General features: G+C 37.2%; 1 protein-coding gene across 8 annotated transcripts in view; it reads right to left on the bottom strand.

Annotated features, from left to right (window-relative positions):
• Brcc3 (BRCA1/BRCA2-containing complex subunit 3) overlaps positions 1-24724 on the bottom strand; it is a 117852-nt gene that overhangs the window by 66236 nt on the left and 26892 nt on the right. For 6 of the 8 annotated variants that reach the window (XR_008219383.1, XR_008219392.1, XM_052742832.1 and 3 more), the window contains exon 1: positions 15491-15602. Coding sequence is in view for 2 of the 8 variants with exons in the window: in XM_052742826.1 (XP_052598786.1) it covers positions 15511-15662; positions 17450-17493; positions 18013-18144 (328 nt within the window). In the remaining 6 variants the exon portion in view is untranslated. Of the gene's footprint in view, positions 1-5943; positions 14030-15490; positions 15663-17449; positions 17494-18012; positions 18145-24724 lie in introns of those variants that run through there. The other 2 variants (XM_052742826.1, XM_052742819.1) reach the window with 1 other exon arrangement.

The raw sequence follows: 24724 nt of genomic DNA, 5'->3' as shown, positions 1-24724 counted from the left end.
CTTTATCTCTTCCAGATGCCCTCAGATGCTTTATGATTACTTTCTGTCAACTAGTTGCTAACTTACCCTTCTAACCAAAGGTTAATTTTATTTAATTAACACAAATGCAAATTCAGGGTTCATAGTGTGATCAAATATCCCCAACATTTATTCATTGTTTTTTCTTTCATATTTTCAAACTCATGTGATATATTGCCATGATTTGGACTTTAAATTACTCTGAAAAGTTCATGTAGTAGAGGTCTGATCTTTAATGCAGCATTGTTCGGAGGTGGGATCATTGGAAGATGTTTGGATCATGATGCCAATTGTGCCACAAGAGTGATTAATCAGGGACTGGAGAGGTGGCTTAGTGGCTAAGAGCACTGGCTGCTCTTCCAGAGGACCTGGGTTCAATTCCCAGCACCCACATGGCAGCTCACACCTGTCTATAACTCCAAGATCTGGTGACACAGACAGACATGCAGGCAAAACACCAATGCACATAAAATAAAAATAAATTATATAAAAAGAGCGATTAATCATGTATGGATCAATATATTTATAGATGCATAATTTAATAGATATTGACAGGTGGTAGCAAATTCAGAAGGTGGACTTTGTTGGAGGAATTAGGTCATGGAATAGCTCTTGAAGGATATTTTTAGTCTTTGGAACTTTCCTCTCTTTCTTTTCTTCCTGGTCATCCTGAGGTGATCAGCTGTGTTCTACCATGAGTTTTTGCCTTATTGTGGCTCTAAATGCAATGGATCCAAGCAACTGAAATTAGGAACAAAAATAAACCTTTCCTCCATTAAAGTGATTTTATCAGTATTTTTTGCCACACAAGTGTAAAGTTAACACACTGACCCTTCAAGTTTAATTATTCTTCTGAATGTTTAAGTCCACTATTGTTTCTCAAATGTAATTTTCATTTCACTTATACTTTTCATCTCCAATTGTCTATTTTCTTCCTTTTAAAAACATTGTCTTCAGTTTTTACCTTATTTTCCTTCAGTATGTGATCAAATCCAGAGCTTTTCACTTTAGGCAAGTGCACTACCACTGAGCTACATCCCCAACTGTCTTAGTTAAGAGTTTATATTGCTGTGATAAAACACCATGACTGTGGTAGTTTGGATGTAATTGCCCCCCATAAGCTCATAGAGAGTGGCACTAATGGGAGTGTGGCTTTGTTGAAGTAGGTATGACCTTGTTGGAGGAAGTGTATCACTGTGGAGGCAGGCTTTGAAGTCTCATGCATGCTCAAGTCATGCCCAGTAGTTCAGTTTACTTTCTGTTGCCTGTGGATCAAGATGTGTTAACTCTTAGCTCCTTCCCAGCACCATGTTCCACTATGATGATAATGGATTAAACCTCTGAAACTGTAAGCCACCCAATTAAATGTTTTCCTTTATAAGCATTGCCCTGGTTATGGTGTCTCTTCACAGCAATAGAAACCCTAAGGTATTGTAGTCGATCATAAAGGTCAGGGCAAGAACTGATGCAGTAATCATGGAGGAATGCTGCTTATTGGCTTGCTCAGCTTGCTTTCTTATAGCACCCAGGACCACCAGCCAAAGGATATCACTATCCACAGTGGAGTGGATCCTGTGGTGGTATTGTGTTCCCCAAAATATTGTGCACCCTAATAAACTTATCTGGGGTCAGAGAACAGAATAGCCACTAGATACAGAGGCTAGAAAATGGTGGCACTCACACCTTTAATCCTAGCCTTCTAGAGGCATGGATCTCTGTGAGTTCAAGGTCACACTGGAAATAGCCAGGCATGGTGACTCACACCTTTAATCCCAAGAAGTGAGCCTTTAATCCCAGGAAGTGAGGGCAGAAGGCAGAAAGGTATTTCAGGTGTGAAGACCAGAAACTAGAAGCTTTTGCCTGGTTAAGCATTCAGGCTTTCAAGAAGCAGTTCAGCTGAGATTCATTTGGATAAGGACTCATAGGCTTCCAGTCTGAGGAAACGGGATCAGCTGAGGAACTGGAGATTTGAGGTAGCTGTGGCTTGTTCTGCTTCTCTGATCTTCCAGCATTCACCCCAATACCTGGCTCCAGGTTTGATTTTATTAATAAGACCATTTAAGATTCCTGCTACAGGATCCTCCGCATCAATCACTAATTAAGAAAATGACTTACAGATTTGCCAATAGGCCAGTATTATGGAGGCATTTTATCAATTGAGAGTCTATCTTATGTTAAGTTGACATAAAACTATCCAGCACACTGACTGCTGTCTTCAGTTAGTTATCCATGGTTTCCTTTTGCTTTTTCAGTAGGTTTACAACTGTTGATTTGAATTATTTTTCTGGTAAATCCAAGGCCTGTTATTCAGGACAGTGTATAAGCTATTTTCCTCACTGCTTTAATAAAAATACCTGACAAAAGTGACTTAAGGAAATAAGAGTTTATTAGAAGGAATAATGTCCAGCATGACAAGGGAGACCTGCTGCAAGAGCATAGTGTGCTTGGTTACATCGCACCAGCAGTTAGAAAGCAGAGAGAAGAGAGGAACTGAGACTAAGCTATAGAACCTCAAGCCTAAACTCTGACCCACTTCCTCCAGCAAGAGTATGCCTAAAAGTTTCACAACTTTCTCAAATAGCATCTCCATCTGGAGACTAAATATTCAGGCATTTGAGCCTATAAAGGATGTTTCACAAAACACATTTATTGTTTCTTCTCTCCTCCTTGTGGTGGTATTGTGTTCCCCAAAATATTGTGCACCCTAATAAACTTATCTGGGGTCAGAGACAGAACAGCCACCAGATACAAAGGCTAGAAAATGGTGGCACTCACACCTTTAATCCTAGCACTCCAGAGGTAGAAATCCCTCTGGATCTCTGTGAGTTCAAGGCCACATTGGAAACGGTCAGGCATGGTGACACACGCCTTTAATCCCAGGGAGTGTTGGTAGAAAGCAGAAAGATATATAAGGCGTGAAGACCAGAAACTAGAAGCATTTGGCTGGTTAAGCATTTGGCTGGTTAAGCTTTCAGGCTTCTAGCAGCACAGTTCAGCTGAGAGCCATTGGGATGAGGACACAGAGGCTTCCAGTCTGAGGAAACAAGATCAGCTGAGAAGTTGGCCAGGTGAGGTTAGCTGTGGCTTGTTCTGTCTCTCTGATCTTCCAGTGTTCATCCCAATACCTGGCTCAGGTTTGATTTTATTAATAAGACTTTTTAAGATTCCTGCTACACCTCCTCCTCTTCCTCCTTCTTCCTTTCTTTCAGTGAGATGTACTTTCTAAGCTCCTTGTATGTCTCATAATTTTGTTAAAAGCGGGAAATTTAGAATGCCATAAAGTGGTGACTCTAAAAATCAGATGCCCTTCTTCCCAGGGTTTGATTTTGTTATAATGAGTGATTGAGCAAATCATGATACTGCCATCACATAAGATAGCAAGGTTATAGTTAAGACAATTATGAAAACAATACAGCTGTAAAATTTTTAGGATTACATTCAATAAAGGTCATATGGGACTGGAGAGACTGCTTAACAATTAAGAGTATATACTCTTAAATATGTCCTAAGTTCAGTTCTCAGCATTCATATGGGTGGCTCACAACTGCCTATAACTGCCCAGGGGATCTGATGTCTTCTTTTTGTCTCCAAAGGTACACACACACATACACACACACTAATAATAATAATAATAATAATAATAATAATATTATTATTATTATTATTATTCAGGCCAGCCTGATCTACACAGAAAGTTCCAAGACAGCCAGAACTACATAGTGAGATGCTGCTATCTCAATAAATAAATAAATAAATAAATAAATAAATAAATAAATAAATAAATAAATAAGGAAAGTAATCTTTAAAAATGATGTTTTTTAAAAAAGGAACTCGCATACAAAACTATAAGATCCACTAATGCTAGTACTGAATAAAAACTAAAATAGAAAGCTAAAAATGGATTATGAAAAATGATAGTTATTATATGATGATGATATAGGGTTTTCTCTTAATATTCTCAAGTTTCCTTTAATATGATTTTTTGTGCTTTTAAAATTGGACATTTTATTTTAATTTTGTATTTAGAAAATAATAGATGATCATGTACAGATTCAAAATAGAGATTACAGAAGTGTAAAATAAGCTCACAATAAGACTTCTGCTATGACTTAAACCTCAGGCAACAGAGGAAGCAAGTTCTTATGGAATCTTGCAGACACTGTGCATAATATGTAAGTTTTACTTTTATTTATTGATTAATTTTTTGCTTTGAGACAGTCTCATATATCCTAGGTTGACTTCAAATTCACTAAGTAGTTGAGGTTGAACTTTGCTGTGGGATGTTCTGTATGGCAAATGTGTTGCTGATTGGTCAATAAATAAAACACTGATTGGCCAGTGGCCAGGCAGGAAGTATAGGCAGGACAAGGAGGAGAATAAAGCTGGGAAGTGGAAGGCTGAGTCAGAGAGACACTGCCAGCCACCATGATGAGAAACAGCATGTGAAGATGCCGGTAAGCCACGAGCCATGTGGCAAGGTATAGATTTATAGAGATGGATTAATTTGAGCTGTAGGAACAGTTAGCAAGAAGCCTGCCACGGCCATACAGTTTGTAAGCAATATAAGTCTCTGTGTTTACTTGGTTGGGTCTGAGCAGCTGTGGGATTGGCGGGTGACAGAGATTTGTCCTGACTGTGGGCCAGGCAGGAAAACTCTAGCTACAGAACTTGAATTTCTGATCCTCTTGCCTCCACTTCCCTGAGTTCTGGGATTACAGGCATTCTCTGTGGGATAATGGGAGAATGCTTGTTTCTCATTAGATGCAGATTTTAAAAGGTAATTTGTTATAATAAAAATTTAGGCCGGGCAGTGGTGGCGCACGCCTTTAATCCCAGCACTCGGGAGGCAGAGCCAGGCGGATCTCTGTGAGTTCGAGGCCAGCCTGGTCTCCAAAGCGAGTTCCAGGAAAGGCGCAAAGCTACACAGAGAAACCCTGTCTCGAAAAAACCAAAAAAAAAAAAAAAAAAAAAAAAAAAAAAAAAAAAAAAAAAAAAAAAAAAAAAAAAAAAAAATTTAAATATAATTAAATTAAAAAGCAGTACAAAGTCCTATATAACTTTCACTGAGACAGCTCAATTATTTCACAAATGTGTGAAACTGTTCAATTGTTAATTTCTTAAATCTGTGTGATGTGACTGTCTGTGTATGTCCCATCATTATCATTTGGGCTTTTTATGAACTAATTGAAAGCAAGCTGTAAACATTATGTATTATTTCCAAATATTTAGATGTGATAGTTTTAAAAACAAGAACACTCTTGAACCTACAACACTGTCAAGCAGGAGGTCAATTTTAAGAATGATTCAGTTTGTTATCAGCATATACAATAAGAGGAGGCAAGGATTTCAACTTCCTATATCCTTTTCTTAAACACCAGTCAGGGAAATACTGATATAAGAAAGCCCAGATGAATGCTGCACCAGTTTTGAGATACTTTCTTGTTGAAGAATCCCTTTAAGAATATAGCTAGCAGTGTTATATTGTATCGTATGCTGAGTAGAGCCAAGCAGCAACCCTCAAATCTCTTAAGAATCCAGAAAATGAGAAACTGTCTCATGGTAGCATCCCAGAAGAGATAAGGTTAGAGGAATGTGTCCTTGAAGCAATACCTCACAAACCTAACATTGTCTTGCTTTCCAGGAGTAGAAGACATTCTATAAAGACTAGAGTTACAACTCAGCTTATGTATGCATGGACACATGCTTGCAAGGTCACGGGGCAACCATTGCAGGTCCATTTTCTATGCCCTTGGTTTTCAAATATTGAGCTATAAAGTCTCAGGAATATGGAGCACTCCATCAAATATAGTCTAGTAAATTCTACCTATAGGAATTCTACCAAATATATTGTTTTAGGCAACAGCACAAGAATGACAGTCACTATGACTCTTTAAGTATTGTAATCAGTTGAAGGATACACTTGGCTCTGGAGCCAAAATAGTTCAATATTTTATTAATGCAGACACAATAAGGAATATTGAAAGTTGCACATTTTACCTTGACAGAAAGTATTTTGTAGAAACACATTTATATATCAAACTGACTATCACACATGTATGATATACTGGAATATGAGTCTTGGTTATCCAAGGGGAAAACTCACAAAAAGAGGGATACTTATATGCTTAGTGCAGTCTCCTCCTATAATGTTTACTCCACAGAGAATGAAACTTGATAGTCATCCTGTTGTCAAATGGCAGAATTCACTATGGGCTACTGTCCATGAGACAGAGAAAATGAAATAAAGGTGCATTTGATGGTGCTAGTGGGTGGGGTCATATGAGGTAAGTACTGCAATAATCCCACCCAGCTAACAGAGTTACTTTTTGCATAGGCTGCACAGTTGTAGCATCCTAGTACTGAAAAAAAGATTACTGGAAAATGGAGACTATATCCTAGTGTAACACTTACTTAAAGAAGACCATTTAGATTTTAAATATGACCATTCTCTGAGAATATACCTCTTAATTACATAAACTATTTAATCATGTTGAGAGAGGGTTACATACCCAATGTTCTTTAAGTAAGCTAAGCTATCTTTAAACCAGGCCCAAGTATGTGTAGAAACATCAGTGTAACAAAGTCCCCAGGAAAGAGAAGTGGGGGATAAAGATCATGGTACTAAAGTGCTGATAGAAACAGGAATGCTTAAGTCTATGACTTCATGCTAACTAGTTTTTTTAAGCACTCCCGTTTTTATTAGCTTCATCAGCAGAGTGGGACCTATTTCTCCAGCATCTAAAACTACTTTTCAGACATCACATAGCTAGGACCTCCCTTTGAGAATATAACATTCATTAAGTACTTTTAGCATAAGCACAAGGGTATAAAGGATATTTCCCACACAAAAGTATACTGAAGATGAGTTTCAAAGACCTCAATTTTATGTATAGAGTGAGCAAATAACACTGGAATAGCAATATTGTAACATGAAAAAGTCTTAATCGTAGTGAGGCACCACCAGTAGTCCAAGAACTCAGAAGCACGATAAAGCTTCACTCTTCTAAAATAAATGACCCAATCTGGTGAAAGTTTTATTTTCTTTTTAAACCAAGTAAAGTTTTTTTCTTTTGTGAAAAAGAGTCACTTTTCTTTGAGGCACAAAACATTTACCCTACTGTTTTGGGAAATGTTCCTTGGCAAGTAGCCACCCCAATTTTGTTGGGGCTTAGTTATTAGGTAGTGGCAACTATAATCATTAAGATTAAGACAGTAGGCAAAACTTTGTCATTACAGTGAAAACATTAACATCAGAGGTAAACTCTAACACTGTATGAGTACAGGTAAAACAATGTTGATCTAATTTTAAAACAACTTTTACTGCAAGTTTTTCCAAACAGTGTAAGGCCTTCTTAAAAAAAAAAAAAACTAAGGATCTCATTCTGTAGTTCAGGCTGGCCTCAACAACAATCCCTCTACATCAGTCTTCTGAATGCTGGGATTACAGACATCAGCAAGTACATTCAGTTCTAAAAGGACTTGAGCTTTCCAGCTCCCCGCCCCCTCTAGTGTTGACAGTTGAACATAAGATTGCTCTCTCTCTCTCTCTCTCTCTCTCTCTCTCTCTCTCTCTCTCTCTCTCTCTCTCTCTCTCTCTCTCTCTTTCATTTCTTGATTCTGTGAGGAATAACATAGGACCTTTAATAGAGATTTTGTTGAATCCTAAGGACCACTTTCAAAGACACAGCCATCTTCACAATATTAATTTTGACAATCCACAAGCATGAGAAGTCTTTACATCTTCTACTTTTGTCTTCAATTTCTTTCCTCAGTGACAAAGTTTTCATCATGTTTTACCTCCTGGTTTATATTTATATTTCTTACTTATTCATTTTTTTGTATATTAAATGAGATTTTTTCTAGACTGACTTCATTCTCAACAGGTTCATCAAGGTATATGAATAGCTACTGATTTTTGTGTGTTCATTTTGTGTTAGGGTTTCCATTGCAGTGAAAAAAAAATTTCATGACCAAAATTAGCTTGGGAATTAAGGGTTTATTTCATCTACAAATCTCAAATCATACTCCATCACTGGGGGATGTCAGGACAGGAACTCAAGGCAGGAACCTAGATTCAGGAACTGAGGCAGAAACCATGGCAGAACACTGTTTACTGGTTTGTTCCTCATGGTTTGCTCAGCCTGCTTTCTTATACTATCAAGGACCACCCTCCATAGGGTGGCACTATCTCCTGTGGGATGAGCCCACCAACATCAACCATTAATTAAGAAAATGCCCCACAGCCTTACCCACAGGTCAATCTGGTAGGGGCATTTTCTTGATTGAGGATTCCTTCCTAAATGATCCTATCTCATGTCAAGCTAACATAAAACAATCCAGCATATTTTGTGCCCTACTACTTTGCAGAAAATATTTGTTGGTTCTAAGAGTTTTTCAGTGATGTACTTAGGGTTTTTGAAAAATGGAATCATATTATCTGCAAATACGAATAATTTGATTTCTTTCCTATTTGTATTCTTTTATTTTATTCTCTTATCTTACAGCTTTAGCTAAGACTTTAACTGTTATATCGAATAACATTGACGAGAGTGAGCACCCTTGTTTTATTCCTTACTTTAGCAGAAGTGCTTTCAGTTTTCAACATTTAGTATCATGTTGGCTATAGGCTTATTGAATAAAGCCTTTACCATGTCAAATTATGTTCATTCTATTCCCAGTTCCTTCAGGGAATTTTATCATGAGTAGATATTGAAGGGTTTTTTGGATATTGAACTTTTTAAAAAGCATTTTATGCATCTATTGAAATGATCAGGTGATCCTTAAGCAAACAAGCAACCCCCAAATACTAATAGTGAAGAAAGAAAACAACAAACAATTCAATCAACCAGAAATCAATGAACAAACTTGCAAAAATGAGTCTTCATCTTCCTGGAAGCTCAAGGTCAGTCCCTGGAATGTAAAGGTAAAAGGAGACAGCCATTTTTATAAAGTTGTCCTCTGACCTTCACACATGAACTGTGGCATGTGTACCCACAGTCATCATGCACACTCATACATACACAGTAAATAAAGAGTTTGAAAAATAAACCAATAAGCAAAGTCATAGTACTACAAAAGAGTATAGCAGAATGAAAAAAAGTGTGGAAGCACAGAGGTCAGAAAGGAAAAAGGGAAAGGAAAACATTGTTCAATAATGAAAAATATGTGCAAACAAAATAAGATGAATATGAAAGGGCACAATTTGTGGAGTATTAGGCAGGTGGTATCAGCTGAACATGTGATCTTTTATCATTCCTGTGTTTTTTGCTCCTGTTAAAACTATATTGGACTTTCTTAATATTTGAAAACAGTTTTTTCACTTTAGTAGCTTTTCTTTGTTGTATAATAGGGTTCTTGGCTGGCCACTCTTAACTTTACAATTTGTGGGCTGGACAGGTTCTTCCACCTGCCCAATACTCCTCAGATTGTAATTTCTGGGATGACTAATTTTCTACCTAGAGAATGTCTCTCAAGTTTGTTGGAAGTATGGGAAACAGTTACAGCACTAAGATCTGTTACAGGGAGAAAGATATGTCTTTATGCTTTTAAGACTCCCTACATCTCTCCGTGAGGAAGGGATGTAGCCATGAATTTCAAGTAGACCCCTGGAGCTTCTGAATTCTCAGACTATAGTAGTGAATGGCGGTATGTGGTCCTAGAAGTTGTTTTATCCACTCACCTGCACCTCAGAACTATCATACTCCAGGGTTATTCACAGGTGAGGTCTGTTCTTGACCACTGAGGGAGAAGATACTTTTCCCTATGAAATTTACTGAGATGAGAGCTTCTTGTCCTTTTTGACTTGTTAGTATCCAGCCATTCCACTCCCTGCAACTGCCTCCAAATCTCTCTCTCTCTCTCTGGAGCTGAGGCATGTTAAATTTAGGATCCCTGGTTTGTGGTTGTTTCCTGTTCTCTTGCCCACGGGTAGCTCAGTTTTTAAGTTTTCTTAAGATAGCACTAGGCTACTGCTCTGAAGTCTTACCAAGTGGCAAAATGGCTTTCCTCTCCACTGCTGACCCATCCAACAGAGGAATCACTGTCTCACCAAACCTCCAACAGGATTTGAGGTTTGCACGGGCTATAGGAGTGTTCTGAAGGGAGAACTACCCATCTATTTTCCTCAATGTGGCCTAGATTACCTGTTGAAGGAGGCTTCGATGTAGCATGAATGTTAAAGAGTCTTACTAATAAAATCAAACCTGAAGCCAGTTATTGGGGTGAACACTGGATGATCAGAGACAGAACAAGCCACAGCAATCTCACCTTGCCAATTCCTCAGTTGGTCCTGTTTCCTCAAACTGGAAGTTTCTGTGTCCTCATCCCAATGGCTCTCAGCTGAACTGCTGCTAGAAGCCTGAATGCTTAACCAGCCAAAATGCTTAACCAGGCAAATGCTTCTAGTTTCTGGTCCTCACGCCTTACAAACCTTTCTGCTTTCTACCACCACTCCCTGGGATTAAAAGCTGCTTTCTGGGATTAAAGGCATGAGTCACCATGCCTGGCTGTTTCCAATGCGGCCTTGAACTCACAGAGATCCAGAGGGATTTCTGTCTCTGGAGTGCTAGGAGTAAAGGCGTGTGCTAACATTTTCTAGCCTAAGTATCTTGTGGCTTTTCTGTTCTCTGACCCCAGATAAGTTTATTAAGGTACACAATATTTTGGGGAACACAATACCACCACACTTCTGCTTCTCTTCCCCCTGCCAGAGAGTAATGAGGGTGGAGCTGCGTTCAGCTTGGCTGCTTTCCAGTGCAACACCCATCTCTTTTCCAATTTTTAAGATTGCTAACTTTGTGAATTTCTAAAGCCCTTCCTCTCATTGAAATATTTTATTTTATTCTCACTCTTCATTAGGTCACACAGCTGCTAGTCTATCATTTTTCCAGAAGACTGGTTATACATTTTTATTCAATGTAAGTATCAAGTGGTATTTGTCCACTTCTGAATTGGGTTGCTTTTTTGCAGTTGTTGTCTGAGCTCTTTATATATTCTGGATACTAGATTCTTAGATATGTTATTTATAAATGTTTTGGCCCATTTTCTGAGTTTTCATTTTTTTAATGTTTTTGATGTACATTTCTAAATTTTCATCAGGTCTAACAACTATCTTTTTGTGTTTTTTCTAAAATGCCATTGCTAAAACCAAAGTAATAAAGATTTAATGATGTTTTAATATTTTAATAGTTACAAGTTTTTACATTTAAATCTTTAATACATTTTAATTAACACTCATACATGATATGGGGTAGGGGTCCACCTTCATTATTCTGTGCAGATATTTAGTTGACAAGTCACCAGCTGTTGAAAGGACTATGGTTTCCCCCATTCAACTGTCTTGGTATTTTTGTTAAAAATCAGTTTACCATATACATATGCATTCATTTCTGGAGTCAATTCAATTCACTGTTAGTGGAGAACAGTATTTGAAGTCTAGCATCTTGGTAGCAGGAGTGCTCATTAGCTACTGAAGTACCATTTCTATTCCCTCTTAATGGGCAGAGGTAAGAACTGGAGGTATACAGATAAAATGATCATTCTCTCAATTAATACACATAATTCCCTTTTAAAACAATCATGTTAACTTTCTATTTCCATTTAACATCATGGGGGTAATTTTATCTTTCCTTTTCACATATCTGTAAAAAAAAGTCTCAAGCATGAAAAAACTAGCTCCAATTTTCCTCAATGCCTTTACTTATTTGCTCAATCATTTTATTTAATGAAAGGGATCATTGTCTCTGCTTCACTGTGAGGGTACTGACACAGGACATCTTTCACTAAATCTTGTTCCTGTCCTGCTGCTACAAGGCTAAGAACTCTTATGCCTTCATAAAGTAACTCCAGACACTAGGCACCATGATACCCCATCTGCCCATTCCTCCTCACACATACCTATTCTATACATTCCAACTCTAATTATTTAAAAGAAATCCAAATTGCTAGAACTCTGTAACAGTGCAAACAGTTTAAAAGGTGACAAAGATGTTGAGGTTGCCTATTTGAATTCCAATTTGTGCACATGGATGCTTCCCTTCACTAAGGTAAGAAATATAAAATAATATAGGTTGGGCCAGAAACATGTTAAAATTTATCAAATTCAATGTGGTAATAAGACTGCCCAGTGGAAATATATAATGGGCAGCTAGAAATCTAAGTCTGGAGTTCAGAGATGTAGAGAGAGAAATGGATTTGTTTATAACTTCATGGAGAAGCTTATGAATGAATTTTAGAAGGAACAGATAGGAAATAATAAAATATATGATAACAAAGTGGTAGATTTGGAAAAATGACTAACTGTGTCAAGCCAGAGGTTTATTAATGGCAGTTTTCAAAAAAGAATATAAGTTTGACTATGTGGAAGTTATTGGTGACTTTAGGAGGAATGGTTTGTCCTAGTAAGATCTTCAACTGTAGAACTTCAAAACCAATATTATGGTAATGGTATAATACTGCTAAGTAGACTACAGACTTTATTCACTTCTACTAGATTTTACATGCATTGATTTTTCTATATATAAATCTATAAAATGCTAGCACAGGAACATATTTATGTACTAAACACTAAATTTAAGATATAAAACTGCTTCATCAGCCTAAATGAACTCTTATGTCACACTCCAATAATAATACATATGCTATACAATGTCTAGTCCCTGACTCTGGAAATCTGTTCTTCCTTTTCATTAATTCTAACATTTCAACAATGCTCTAGAAATACAACCATACAGTAAGTGACCTTTTTTTTGGGGGGGGGGCATTGAGACAGGGTTTCTTTGTGTAGCTTTGGAGCCTTTTCTAGAACTCACTCTGTAGCCCAGGCTGGCCTCAAACTCAGAGATCTGCCTGCCTCCGCCTCTTGAGTGCTGGGATTAAAGACGTGTGCCATCACTGCCTGGCAGTAAGTGACCTTTTTAAGACTTGCTTTTCTTTCATTTACTATATGCCCCAAGGCTCATCTAAATTATACAGATATTAGCAATGTGTTCCTTTCCACTACAGAGTAGAATTCCATGGTAAGAATGGCTTATTTAAACATTTACCCACTACAGAACATTTGGGTTGTTTCTAATTTGCAGCTACCACAAATAAAGCTGCCAAGAAACATTTTGTAAAAAGTTTTTGTGCAAAGACAGTGTGACTGCTGGGTCATGTTAAGTATACGTTTAACTTTATAAAAATTTCCAAACTCTTCTACCCAGTAGCTGTATTTTACAATCCTGTCATTGTATGAGAAATCTAGTCTACATCCTCAACAGTATTTGGCATTTTTACTATTTCCTCTTTAGCAATTATGATTAAGTATATACCATACCACACTGTAGTTTTAATTTGCACTTCCCAGTGACTTATGAGGGTTAATATATTTTCACATAATTACTTCTATTTATCCTCTTTAGTGACAATGTTTATGTCTTCTTTTATTTTCTAATGGAATTGTTTATTTTTGAGTTTTGAGCATATCTTTTCCATTGATCAGATATTACATGGGTTGGAAGTAATTTCTTGCCTTTCCTCTTCTTAATACTTTGCAGAATAAAAAGTTTTAATTTTGATGAAGTCTAAATATTTACTTTTTTCTTGTAGACTGTGCTTTTGAGTTGAAGATTAAGTACCTGACTCCTGAAAATTTTTCTTAAATGATTTTTTTTTTAAGTTTTCCACCTTACATTTAAATACATGACACATTTTGAGGGACTTTTAGAATGTATTTTGTTGGCTTGTGGAAATTCAATTTGTTGAAATGACTGTCCTTTCTTCTTGATCACTTTGTACTTTTTCAAAATTAGTTAAGCATATTATTGTGTGCTTATTTCTGAATTTTATTTCCTGTTCCATTGATTTATACATATGTTCTTCTGCAAATATCATAGTATCTTGATTACTGCAGCTTCATAGTAAGTCTTGAAGTTATATAAGTCTTGAAGTTATAAAATGTGGGTCCTCCAACTTTATATTTTTCAAAATTGATTTAGTTTAATAAATTGTATACCCGTTATCTTCAGCTGCCCTATAAAAAAGAAAATGATTAAAGAACAATTGTGGTGGAAGGAAATTAGAGAAAATACAGCATTTACATTTCATATGCCCTAAGAATATTTATTTTCAAATACAATTATGCCTCAGAATCAGCTAAGTAGGTCATATAGATTTCTGGGTTTTAGCCTCAAAGATTGAATTTGAACTTTGAAATTCAACTGATTCTGATGCAAGTGGTTCTGAGATTTTGAAAAAAAACAATCTAGGCAAAAATGAGACAAACCAAAACCTCCAATTATTACTGTGGTTGGGACTGATACTGTTTTCTTTCTTTGTATTCTTTTTCCAATTCCCACTTCAGTTTCCAGGATGCAACAGGCTCAATTTTTTTTCTGAAGACACATATCAATTAGTGGCTACATATGAATGAATAATAAAATAGAGTCATTACATTTTTTGAAGTATGATTTCTATTATAACCTAAATCCTAAAAAAATCATGGTCATCTTATAATTGAATTCTTAGCAGGATCACTAAGAATTTGCTTTAGACTCAAATAAGCTAGAACTCAATTGTTTGCTTAAAAAAGCATCCACACAGATCCAAATTTAGGTAATCTCATAATATGTATTTAGAGATCAAGAAGGAAATCCTGACACATGATTCTAATTGAGAATAATCAACAGATGTGAGTGCCAATGAGCCACCTGCACATCTTTCCATTAACCCTACAGTACTTATGATTAACTTGACTAGCAAAAACATCAAACTATAAAATAGAAATAACAAGTGTTCTTCTTTTATCTTATTATATAGGATGGATATATCTGAAAATAAAAACCAAGACTTCAAATTTTAAAAAGTTTATGTTGCTGCTGCACATCTTTAATCCCACCATTCAGGAAGCAGAGGCCAGTGGATTTCTGTGAGTTCCAGACCAGCCACAGCTACCTAATGAGACACTGTCTCAAAAAAAAAAAAGTTTATGCTGGGTATTTTCATTAAGAATAAACATTTAATGCCAAGCATGGTAGGTGGTGTATGCCTTTAATCCCAGCACTACAGAGGCAGAGGCAGGTGGATCTCTTGAGTTTGAGGGCAGCTTAGTGAGGTATGCATAGTGAGTTTCAGGGCAGCTAGGGATACACATTGACAACTTTGCCTCAAAAAAAAGAGAATAAGTACTTTTAAGTTTTAAAATAAACTTATCAGACATTTTATTTCCAGATAAATTCCTTGCTAATGTACTTCCTATACCCCTTACAAAATAACTTTCATATTCTGCTTAAAAACTTTCATATTCCTGTAAAAGAAAACAGCAGCTACAGGTAAGAGGATTTTATAAGCTCTGGGGAAATTTTAGGAACACATCTTGTATTTTTATATACATAAAACTATTTATTGGGATATAAAAAGTACTCCAGAATTATCTGTCTACATAGGAGTTATACATAGTTTTCAACCATATTCAGTACACAAACTGAAATATTACCGCGCTTTTGTCCTCTTGCTTTATTCTAGGGAAGACAGCTCCTCCATAAGCTCTTCCTTTTCTTGTTGCAACTCCTGCAAATGCTGCTGGTTTTGCTCCAATCTGTCCTCCAACCACTGTAGTAGAGGCCCACTGACTGCTGACATCTGGCTGCACAAATTCTTGGTAAACACTTCAATAAGAAAAGAAAAAAATACAGATAACTATGAAATAACTATGAAAAGTACTATTCACTGGCATGCTCCTACTATACTACCAACAATACCTTAGTTTTGGGCACAGGAAAAAGGAATTGGAGGAACAAGTTTCTAAAGTATAATAAGTAGGACTGGTAAATGATTTTCAGTAGTCAACTAGGGGGAAAAGAGCTGAGCAAAGCAGATACATATTCTGAAGCCCTAGATCCATAAGCCAAATAGAAATCTAATTATGTAAAAAAATAAAATTAAATTTAAAAAAGGAGAAAAATGGCCAGTTCTTCATTTCTTCAAGTGAAAGGGCTAAGAAAGCACAGAAGAGTTCCCTTCTCCAGTAGGACTCTACTGTCTCCTCAAATGAAAATAGAATTAAGTCTATGGAAGTTAAGCTTGTCTCTTTTGATCAGCACTAGAGTCTTGTACCTAGAAATCTATCTGGCAGAGAAAAGGTACTTAAAACTTTTTTTTGGATGAATAAACAAATGAATGGATGCTATTTAGTAACTAGCCTATCCATCACTAATTTAAAATTTTCTATTAAATATGAATTCTTTCATATATAAGTGCCTGTCTCTAGGCACTGCCCAGGTACACTGATCAGTTTTTCTACTTTTGAGCTGTTACTACATTTTTTAAATCATTGTGATCTTAGAGTATGGTTGTATGCCATACATTACCAAACTTAACTCTTTGTCATGTTATATTGAGATAAAAATAATGGGCTATACCAAGCCATGCTTCCTTTCTTGTCTTCACAAAGAAGTTTCCTACCAATCAGAAATCTTTCCATTGGTTGTTGTGGTGCATGCCTTTAAGCCCAGCACTTTAGATGTAGAGGCAGGCAGATCACTGTGAATTTGAGAACAGGGTGGTCTACATAGTGAGTTCTGGGACAGCCCAAGCTACATAGAAAGACCCTGTCTCAAAATAAATAACAAACAAACAAACAAATAAAATAGAAAAGAAAGCTTTCCACTGTTCTTCACCAGTGACTTAGTTTATAAATGTTTTGTTGTTGCTGTTTTTGTTTTAGTTTTACTTTTTTTAAAGTCAGGGTCTCACTCAGTAGCCAGGTTTTATTCTGGAACTCTCTGTGAAGACTAGGTTGACCTCAAACTCATGGCAGTCCTCTTACCTCTGCCTCCCAAGAGCTGGTACTATAGACATACAACACCACACCTTGATTAGTCATTAAATTGGGAAATCTGGGTTAGCTGAATAGTAAGTGTAGCTAGGGATGTGTGTATGTTGAAAAAAGTAAATTGGTACGTATACTAATACTGAGTTTTTTGCTCCTTAGACTTACCCAGGAATTCCTCCTCTATTTATTCACATGGAAAACTTCCTGCCTGATATATTCCCTTTCCTCTATCTGACTATCTCTTCCAACTCTTAATACAAAAGGTTGGTAGTAATGTGATAAAACCAGTTCATAATGGTATATTGCTAAAATTTCTGGAAGTTACTGAGCATCCATGCTATGGAATATTACAGGAACTGGGGTTCCCTAAGAGGTAGTATTTAAACATATACCAGCACAATACTGAGCTAGTCTATAAAAAAGCTTTTCTGGTTTTCCTTCTGTCTTATCATAAAGCCACATTTATAGTATTTAAGGGTCTGTAGGGTTTCAAAGAAATGTAAGGAGCAAGATTAGTTAAATTTCTTGAGAAGAAAACTCCAAAATAAACTAAAGTTGCTTCTATAAAATGAGTATGTCAGAGATCACTTCATATACTCCAGAAAAAAAAAAAAAGCTTACCTGAGCCATTATGGATCTTGGTTACTGAGTCCAGATGTGTAAGGCTAAAGGGATAAGGTACTTTAGGTTAGCAATGAAGCAGAATCAAAATGGTCAGGTGTTTAATAAAATTTAATAACCTGCATCAGACCTTTGCCAATTGGATTAGATGAACACAATGATTTGAGTTCCCACCATTGTTCATTTTAAATTTATTTTGGGGATATGGTTTTATTTAAAAATTCAAAAGATAATTCAAAGACATAATTATGAAATTACTATCTCTCACTAAAGCTCTTGATACATTTAGTAGACAAGGCCCAGTACTACACAATGGGACCACTAGGATGTTGTGGTTTATTTTCACAACCAGAAAAGGAAATGTGTTTTGACTTGAAGGATCCAAAACATATGAGGCAAGACAGTAATGTCAAAGAGATCATTACAATATGGTGTGAGAAACATGATTTGAAGCTGCTGTGAACTCTCTCCCAGACAGGTAGAAGGAAAGGGGACTCAAGAGCTGAGCTGTTAGATAAAGGGTCTTCACTGAAGTTAACAAGAGAAACAATAAGAGTTGCTACCTGTGAATCCTTCTGTATGCATCCTGTTCTTCCTGACACAGGATCTTTGGCAGCTCAACTGCTGATTCAAGGCATACTTTCCCAATAGTAATATGAGGCACAATATGGATTGGGATTTCAATTCTTTCATACCTGCAAGGCAACCAATTTAGGTCACATTTTATCCCTTAATTAGAATAAGTTCTCTACACTTTAACGATTCTGGAATATGGAGTGCTTCAAAGATTACATATTACATTAAAGATTACAAAGATTACATATTACATATTACATTAAGTTGCTCAATTTGACAGTGGAGAGAGTTCAAATTGGGCTTTTCTGGAGAGCAAAGTAGAAGTCTATTTGTACACTCATTCTCTAGTCCCTTAGTGAATTTAAATCCATTTCTGCAAATTTAACAGAAACCTTTAGGAATTCAAAATCAATATGGCCAACTGTCCAAATAAAAGAAACAAGTAATAATGCTTTTAGTCAATAAGTTGCCATGAAGCTGAATAAACTGACTCCAATGCAATGACTCTATCAGATGCATTTTGTAGATGGAATTATTCACATAAATAACTAGCATCCTTCAATTTTTATTCTCTTCTATGGATAAAACTAAGATATTTATACATACTCCCATTCCATGATAGAATGGAAGGTACAGACAAGCTTGTTCTAAGTCCAGCCAAGCTACCTGTATATATTTCTCACTCACCTAAACTCTACATTAACAGTAGAGTCAGTGGATGATCCAGTCTGGGAGTCTTCTACATTATGAAATCCATGGGTACATGGTAGTAAAATAGAATAAGATCTAGTTCTCTGCTGCTTTCTCTTCCTACCCACCAAAGTGTCTTTGGGTCCTATATCATAACTTACATGAAACATACATGATAGGAGATTACAATTATCCTTCACTTATCCATATTTACATAATCAGGAGAGAGTTAATGAAACAATATACAATAGTGGCCTTTGAAGAAGGCCACTGTGTGGGGTAAAACACAGTGATTATTATTAATGATGAGTCCAGAAACACTAAAGAAGTCAGTCTGCTACTCTTAGTCCCCTTAACAAGGTTTCCAACTAAATTTGCTGGGTGTATAAGCATAAATGGTCCCAACAGTATACCATATTTGAACATACATTTCCTTAAATCCATTGAGAAACTGCAGAGTTTCTGTTAGTTGACCAAAACTCAAATCCTAGAACCAAGGTAAACCATAGATATCTAAAGCTTATGACAGATTCTGCCTCTGATAATGAACTAGTTGTTATAACCAATCTTCCTACTAAAAAAGGTAAACCATAGATATCTAAAGCTTATGACAGATTCTGCCTCTGATAATGAACTAGTTGTTATAACCAATCTTCCTACTAAAAACAATTAAAACTCACTTAAAGAAATAACTTTCTGACAGATGTCACTGGAGAGCTACCAAAACAGTTAGTAATGGCAGGGCCAACAACTAAAGAGGGAGAAAATTTCAGAGACGAGCCTCACAGTTAGATCTAGTTTTCCCAGAAAAATATGATTCTAAATGAGGAAACTTATAGGAAAGAAGTTACAAAGAGTTTTCAAAAGTACTGATGAGTTCAGAATGACAAAATTATAACTGAGGACATGCAAGGGTGGAGAAGCTCTGCAAACTGTTCTCAGGCATATGATGGTAAACATACTAGGAACAAAAAGAGAACTATATATTATTGTTCTGGCTGGTTTTGTGTGTCAACTTGACACAAGCTAAAGTCATCAGAGGAAGGAGCTCCAGTTATGGAAATGCCTCCATGAGATCCAGCTGTAAGTCATTTTCTCAATTAGTGATCAATAGGGGAGGGGACAGGCCATGGTGGGTGGTGCTATTCCTGGGGTGGAGGTCCTGGGTTCTATAAGAAAGCAGGCTGAGCAAGCCATGAAGAGCAAGCCAGTAAACAGCACCCCTCCATGGCCTCTGCATCAGCACCTGCCTCCAGGATCCTGCCCTGTTTGAGTTCCAGTCCTGACTTCCTCCAGTGATGAACTATGATCTGGAAGTATAAGCCAAATATACCCTTTCCTCCTCAACTTGCTTTTTGGTTATATGTAGCACGAATCTTAAAGGTCTTATTAATAAAAACAAACCCAGAGCCAGGTACTGGGGTGAATGCTGAAATATCAGAGAAGCAGAACAAGCCACAGCCACCTCACCTTGCCAATTCCTCAGCTGATCCTGTTTCCTCAGACTGGAAGCCTCTGAGTCCTCATCCAGAATGAATCTCAGCTGAACTGCTGCTCAAAGGCCTAAAAGCTTAACCAGCTCTAGTTCCTGGTTTTCATGCCTTATATACCTTTCTGCTTCCTACCATTACTTACTGGGATTAAAGGCGTGAGTCACCACCATGCCTGGATGTTTCCAGTGTGGCTTTGAACTCACAGAGATCCAGATAGATCTCTGCCTCTGGAATGCTAGGATTAAAGGTGTTTGTGCCACCATTTTCTGGCCTCTGTATCTAGTGGCTGTTCTGTTCTCTGATCCCAGATAAGTTTATTAGGGTGCATAGTATTTTGGGGAACACAATATCACCACAGTTATAGTATTTTGTCACAGCAATAGAAACCCTAACTAAATATAGGGACTAGAAGCCTAAACTTGAATTATCCCAATTCCTAACTAAATCCAAAGTGATCTGGTAGTTCTACTAGCTAGAATACAGAAAGCCACAAAAACCCTTTCTCTCACTATAGAAAATATCAGGTAATAAAATACGAAAGAAAAATATCTATTAAGTATGAATACAAAAGTAATTTCAAATACATTATGTTCTAGAAAGGAACAATGAATAGATTATGAGTAGAGAACAGTGACCACTCTTCTCATTTAAGACAGAGAAAGGTAAATGATAGGGCTTTGCCTAAAGCTTAACTTTGCTAGGAGTAAGGAGAAATGAACAGGGCTTGTAATTATGCAGGTGTATGTGATAGACTGAAACATGTAGAAGCCTTAAACAGAATTGATTCAACTTCACAATCAAATTTAAGCCACCCGATCACCGGAGTAGGTCAGTTCGGACTTTCTCTCGACCATTGCCAGTAGTCTATTGTGGAGGTATCTTTGTGGATTTCTGGGGACCTCTCTAGCACTTTGCTTCTTCTTATTCCCATGGGGTCTTCATTTATCATGGTATCTCTTTGCTTGTTCTCCCTCTCTGTTCTTGATCCAGCTGGGATCTCCTGCTCCCCTAAACTCTCTTTCCCTCGACCGTTGCCCTTCATTACCCCCCCTCACGTCCAGTTTGCTCATGTAGATCTCATCCATTACTCTGTTGTTGGGCGATCCCTGTGTCTTTCTTAGGGTCCTCTTTAGTAGGTAGCCTCCCTGGAGTTGTGAGTAGCAGTTTAGTCATCCTTTGTTTTACATCTAGTATCCACCTATGAGTGAGTACATACCATGTTTGTCTTTCTAAGTCTGGGTTACCTCACTCAGGATGATTTTTTCTAGATCCATCCATTTGTCTGCAAACCTCATGATGTCACTCACTGTTTTTCTCTGCTGAGTAGTACTCCATTGTGTATATGTATCACATTTTATTTATCCATTCAGTTGAGGGGCATCTAGGTTGTTTCCAGGTTCTGGCTATTACAAATAATGCTGCTATGAACATAGCTGAGCATGTGCCCTTGTGGTATGATTGAGCATTCCTTGGAAATATGCCTAAGAGTGGTATAGCTGGGTCTTGTGGGAGACTGATTCCCTACTCTGGTGATCGGATGGCCAAACACCCTAACTGTCGTGGTAGAACTCTCATCTAATGACTGATGGAAGCGGATGCAGAGAAACATGGCCAGGCCCCAGGTGGAGCTCCAGCAGTCAAATCAGTGAGAAAGAGGAGGGTTTGTATGAGTGAGAACTGTTGAGACCATGATTGGAAAAAGCACAGGGACAAATGGCCAAACTAGTGAAAACACATGAACTATGAACCAATAGCTGAGGAGCCCCCAACTGGATCAGGCCCTCTGGATAAATGAGACAGTTGATTAGCTTGAACTGTTTGGGAGGCCCCCAGGCAGTAGGACCGGGACCTGTCCTTAGTACATGAGCTGGCTGTTTGGAGCCTGGGGCCTATGCAGGGACATTTGGCTCAGCCTGGATGAAGGGAGGAGGGCACTGGACCTGCCTCAACTGAATCTACCAGGTTGAGCTGAATCCCCAGGGGAGTCCTTGCCCTGGAGGAGATGGGAATGGGGGGTGGGCTGGGTGGAGGGCGGGGAGGGGGGGCTGAAGGAGGGAGGACAGGGGAATCCGTGGCTGATATGTAAAATTAAATTATATTATAAAATAAAAAAAAATTTAAGCCACAAGGTTTACTAAGAACATGGGAATAAGATTTGGGCTGAAAAGCAGAGAGATCTTCAGTATTTCATATTTCTTAAATCTAAAATTCATGCTATACATGGGAAATGTGATGACCATTGGGCAGTTGTCACCCTGTGCTCATATCACAGCAATAAAGATAGGTAGGTAGGTAGATAGATATATAGATAGATAGAAAATGAAAAAAAAGGAAAAAAAGAAGGAATTAAAAAAATAAAGTTGGGATATAGTTCTGACTCAAGTAACTTCTGAATGGATGGAAATAAGCTTTAAATTTTATATAAAATACTTCAATTAATAATAAACTAATTCCCTTTTTAAAATTTTAGACAGGGCCTCTTGATATAGCTCAAGCAAACCTGGAACTCAGTATCTCAGGCTGGTCTCTAACTTGTGATCTTTCTGTTTCAGCCCTTCTAGTGTTGGGATTACAGGCCTGCATTATAATATCTGGCTCATATCTATTCTCAAATGTACATGGAACTCTCTCCCTAGAATACACCACATGTTTGGCCATAGTTATCTTAGCAACATTTAAAAGTATTTTTTCTGATTACAGCATAAGGAAACTAGAAATGAATGGCATGAGAAAAAGTAGAAAATCCACAGATGAATAAATTAAACAAGATACTCTTAAACAACAAATGGGGTAAAGAACTCATAAGAGAAATGAAAAGAAACCCTGAGACAAATGAAAATGAAAACATAGTTAGTCTATTATGAGATGAAGCAAAATATTTTTTGATGAAAAAAGTCAACACAGATTATTTATAGCTACGAATATGTACACTGAAAAAGAATTAATAAGAAAAGCAAGATGCTCAGTGGGTAAAGGGTATTTGTTGCACAAGCATAATGACCTGAATCAGATTTCTAGGACCCAAACAGTAGAAGAACTCCAGAAAGTTGTTCTCTAACCTTGACATGTATATTATATCATAGCACACCTCCACATATCATACACATGTGCATGAAAAAGCACACACATGCACACACATGTAATAAATATTTTTTAAAGTTGAGCGTGGTGGTGCAAGCCTTTAATCCCAGCACTTGGAAAGCAGAGACAGGTTGATCTTTGAGTTCAAGACCAGCATGATCTACAAAGCAAGTTCCAGGACAGTCAGGGCTACACAGAGAAACCTACACAGAGAAACCCCATACCAAAAACCTAAATAAATAAATTAATAAATAAATAAATGAAAATTTAAAAGAAATCTACTTTGCTACAGATGCAGATAAAGAGTTCCAGAAATTTATCTATTTAACACCCTGTCTGAAAACAAAACAAAAATTCAAGAACATTAAAACAGAGATTAGGATGGTTCAGAGGATAAAAGCACTTGTCATGAAACTCTGACAATTTCAATTTAATGCATGGAAACTACAGTAGAACAAGATAACTGACCCCCAAAACTTGTTCTCTGGTCTGCATGCCATGTGTACCATGCCATGTGTGTACACACACCGCATATACAAATATAGTAATAAACAAGAAAATAAGCCAACAACCCAATTTTATACCTCAAAGAGAAAAATTTGACTAAACCTAAACCAAGTAGAAAGAAATGAATAATAAATAGTAGATAAAATAGAACAGAGAACATAAAATCAACAGAAGGAAACAAAAATTTGCTTTTTAAAACCAACACAACTTTAGCAAGATAAACTAAGGGGGAAAGGAAGGATTATTCAAATAACTAAAATTAGAGTTGGAAAGGATAATTAAAACCAGTGGCAATGATGAGGCTCGGGAGATGGTTCAGCAGTTAAGAACACTGGCTGCTCTTGCAGGGGACTGTCGTAGTTAGGTTTCTATTGCTATAACAAAACACCATGACAAAAAGCAAATTATGGAGGAAAGGGTTTATTTGGCTTACACTTCAGCATTGCTGTTCATCAGTGAAGGAAGCCATGACAGGAACTCAAGCAGGGCAGGATCCTGAAGGCAGGAGCTGTTGCAGAGGGGTGCTACTTACTGGCTTTCTCCTGGCTTGCCTGCTTTCTTACAGAACTCAGGACCACCAGCCCAGGGATGGCACCACTCACTACCAGCTGGGCCCTCCCGAATCCAGTCACTAATTAAGAAAATGTTTTACAGGCCTGCCTACAGCCGGATCTTATGGAGACATTATCTTAATTGAGGTTCCCTCCTCTCAAATGACTTTAGTTTGTGTCAAGTTGACATAAAACTAGCCAACACAAGGAACTCAGTTCAGTTCCCAGTACCCACATGGCAGCTTATAACCACATGTAACTACAGTTGTAGGAGACCCAACAACTTCTTCTGGCCTCTGTGGGCATTGTACACATATGGTGCACAGGCAAGCATTCAGGCACAACACTCATACACGTAAAAATAAATAAATCTTTTT

The sequence above is a fragment of the Peromyscus californicus genome, unplaced genomic scaffold (genome assembly GCF_007827085.1).
Source record: "Peromyscus californicus insignis strain IS unplaced genomic scaffold, ASM782708v3 Scaffold_10__1_contigs__length_136768540, whole genome shotgun sequence".
Lineage (NCBI taxonomy): Eukaryota > Metazoa > Chordata > Mammalia > Rodentia > Cricetidae > Peromyscus > Peromyscus californicus.
This window is presented reverse-complemented; position numbering and strand designations above follow the sequence as displayed.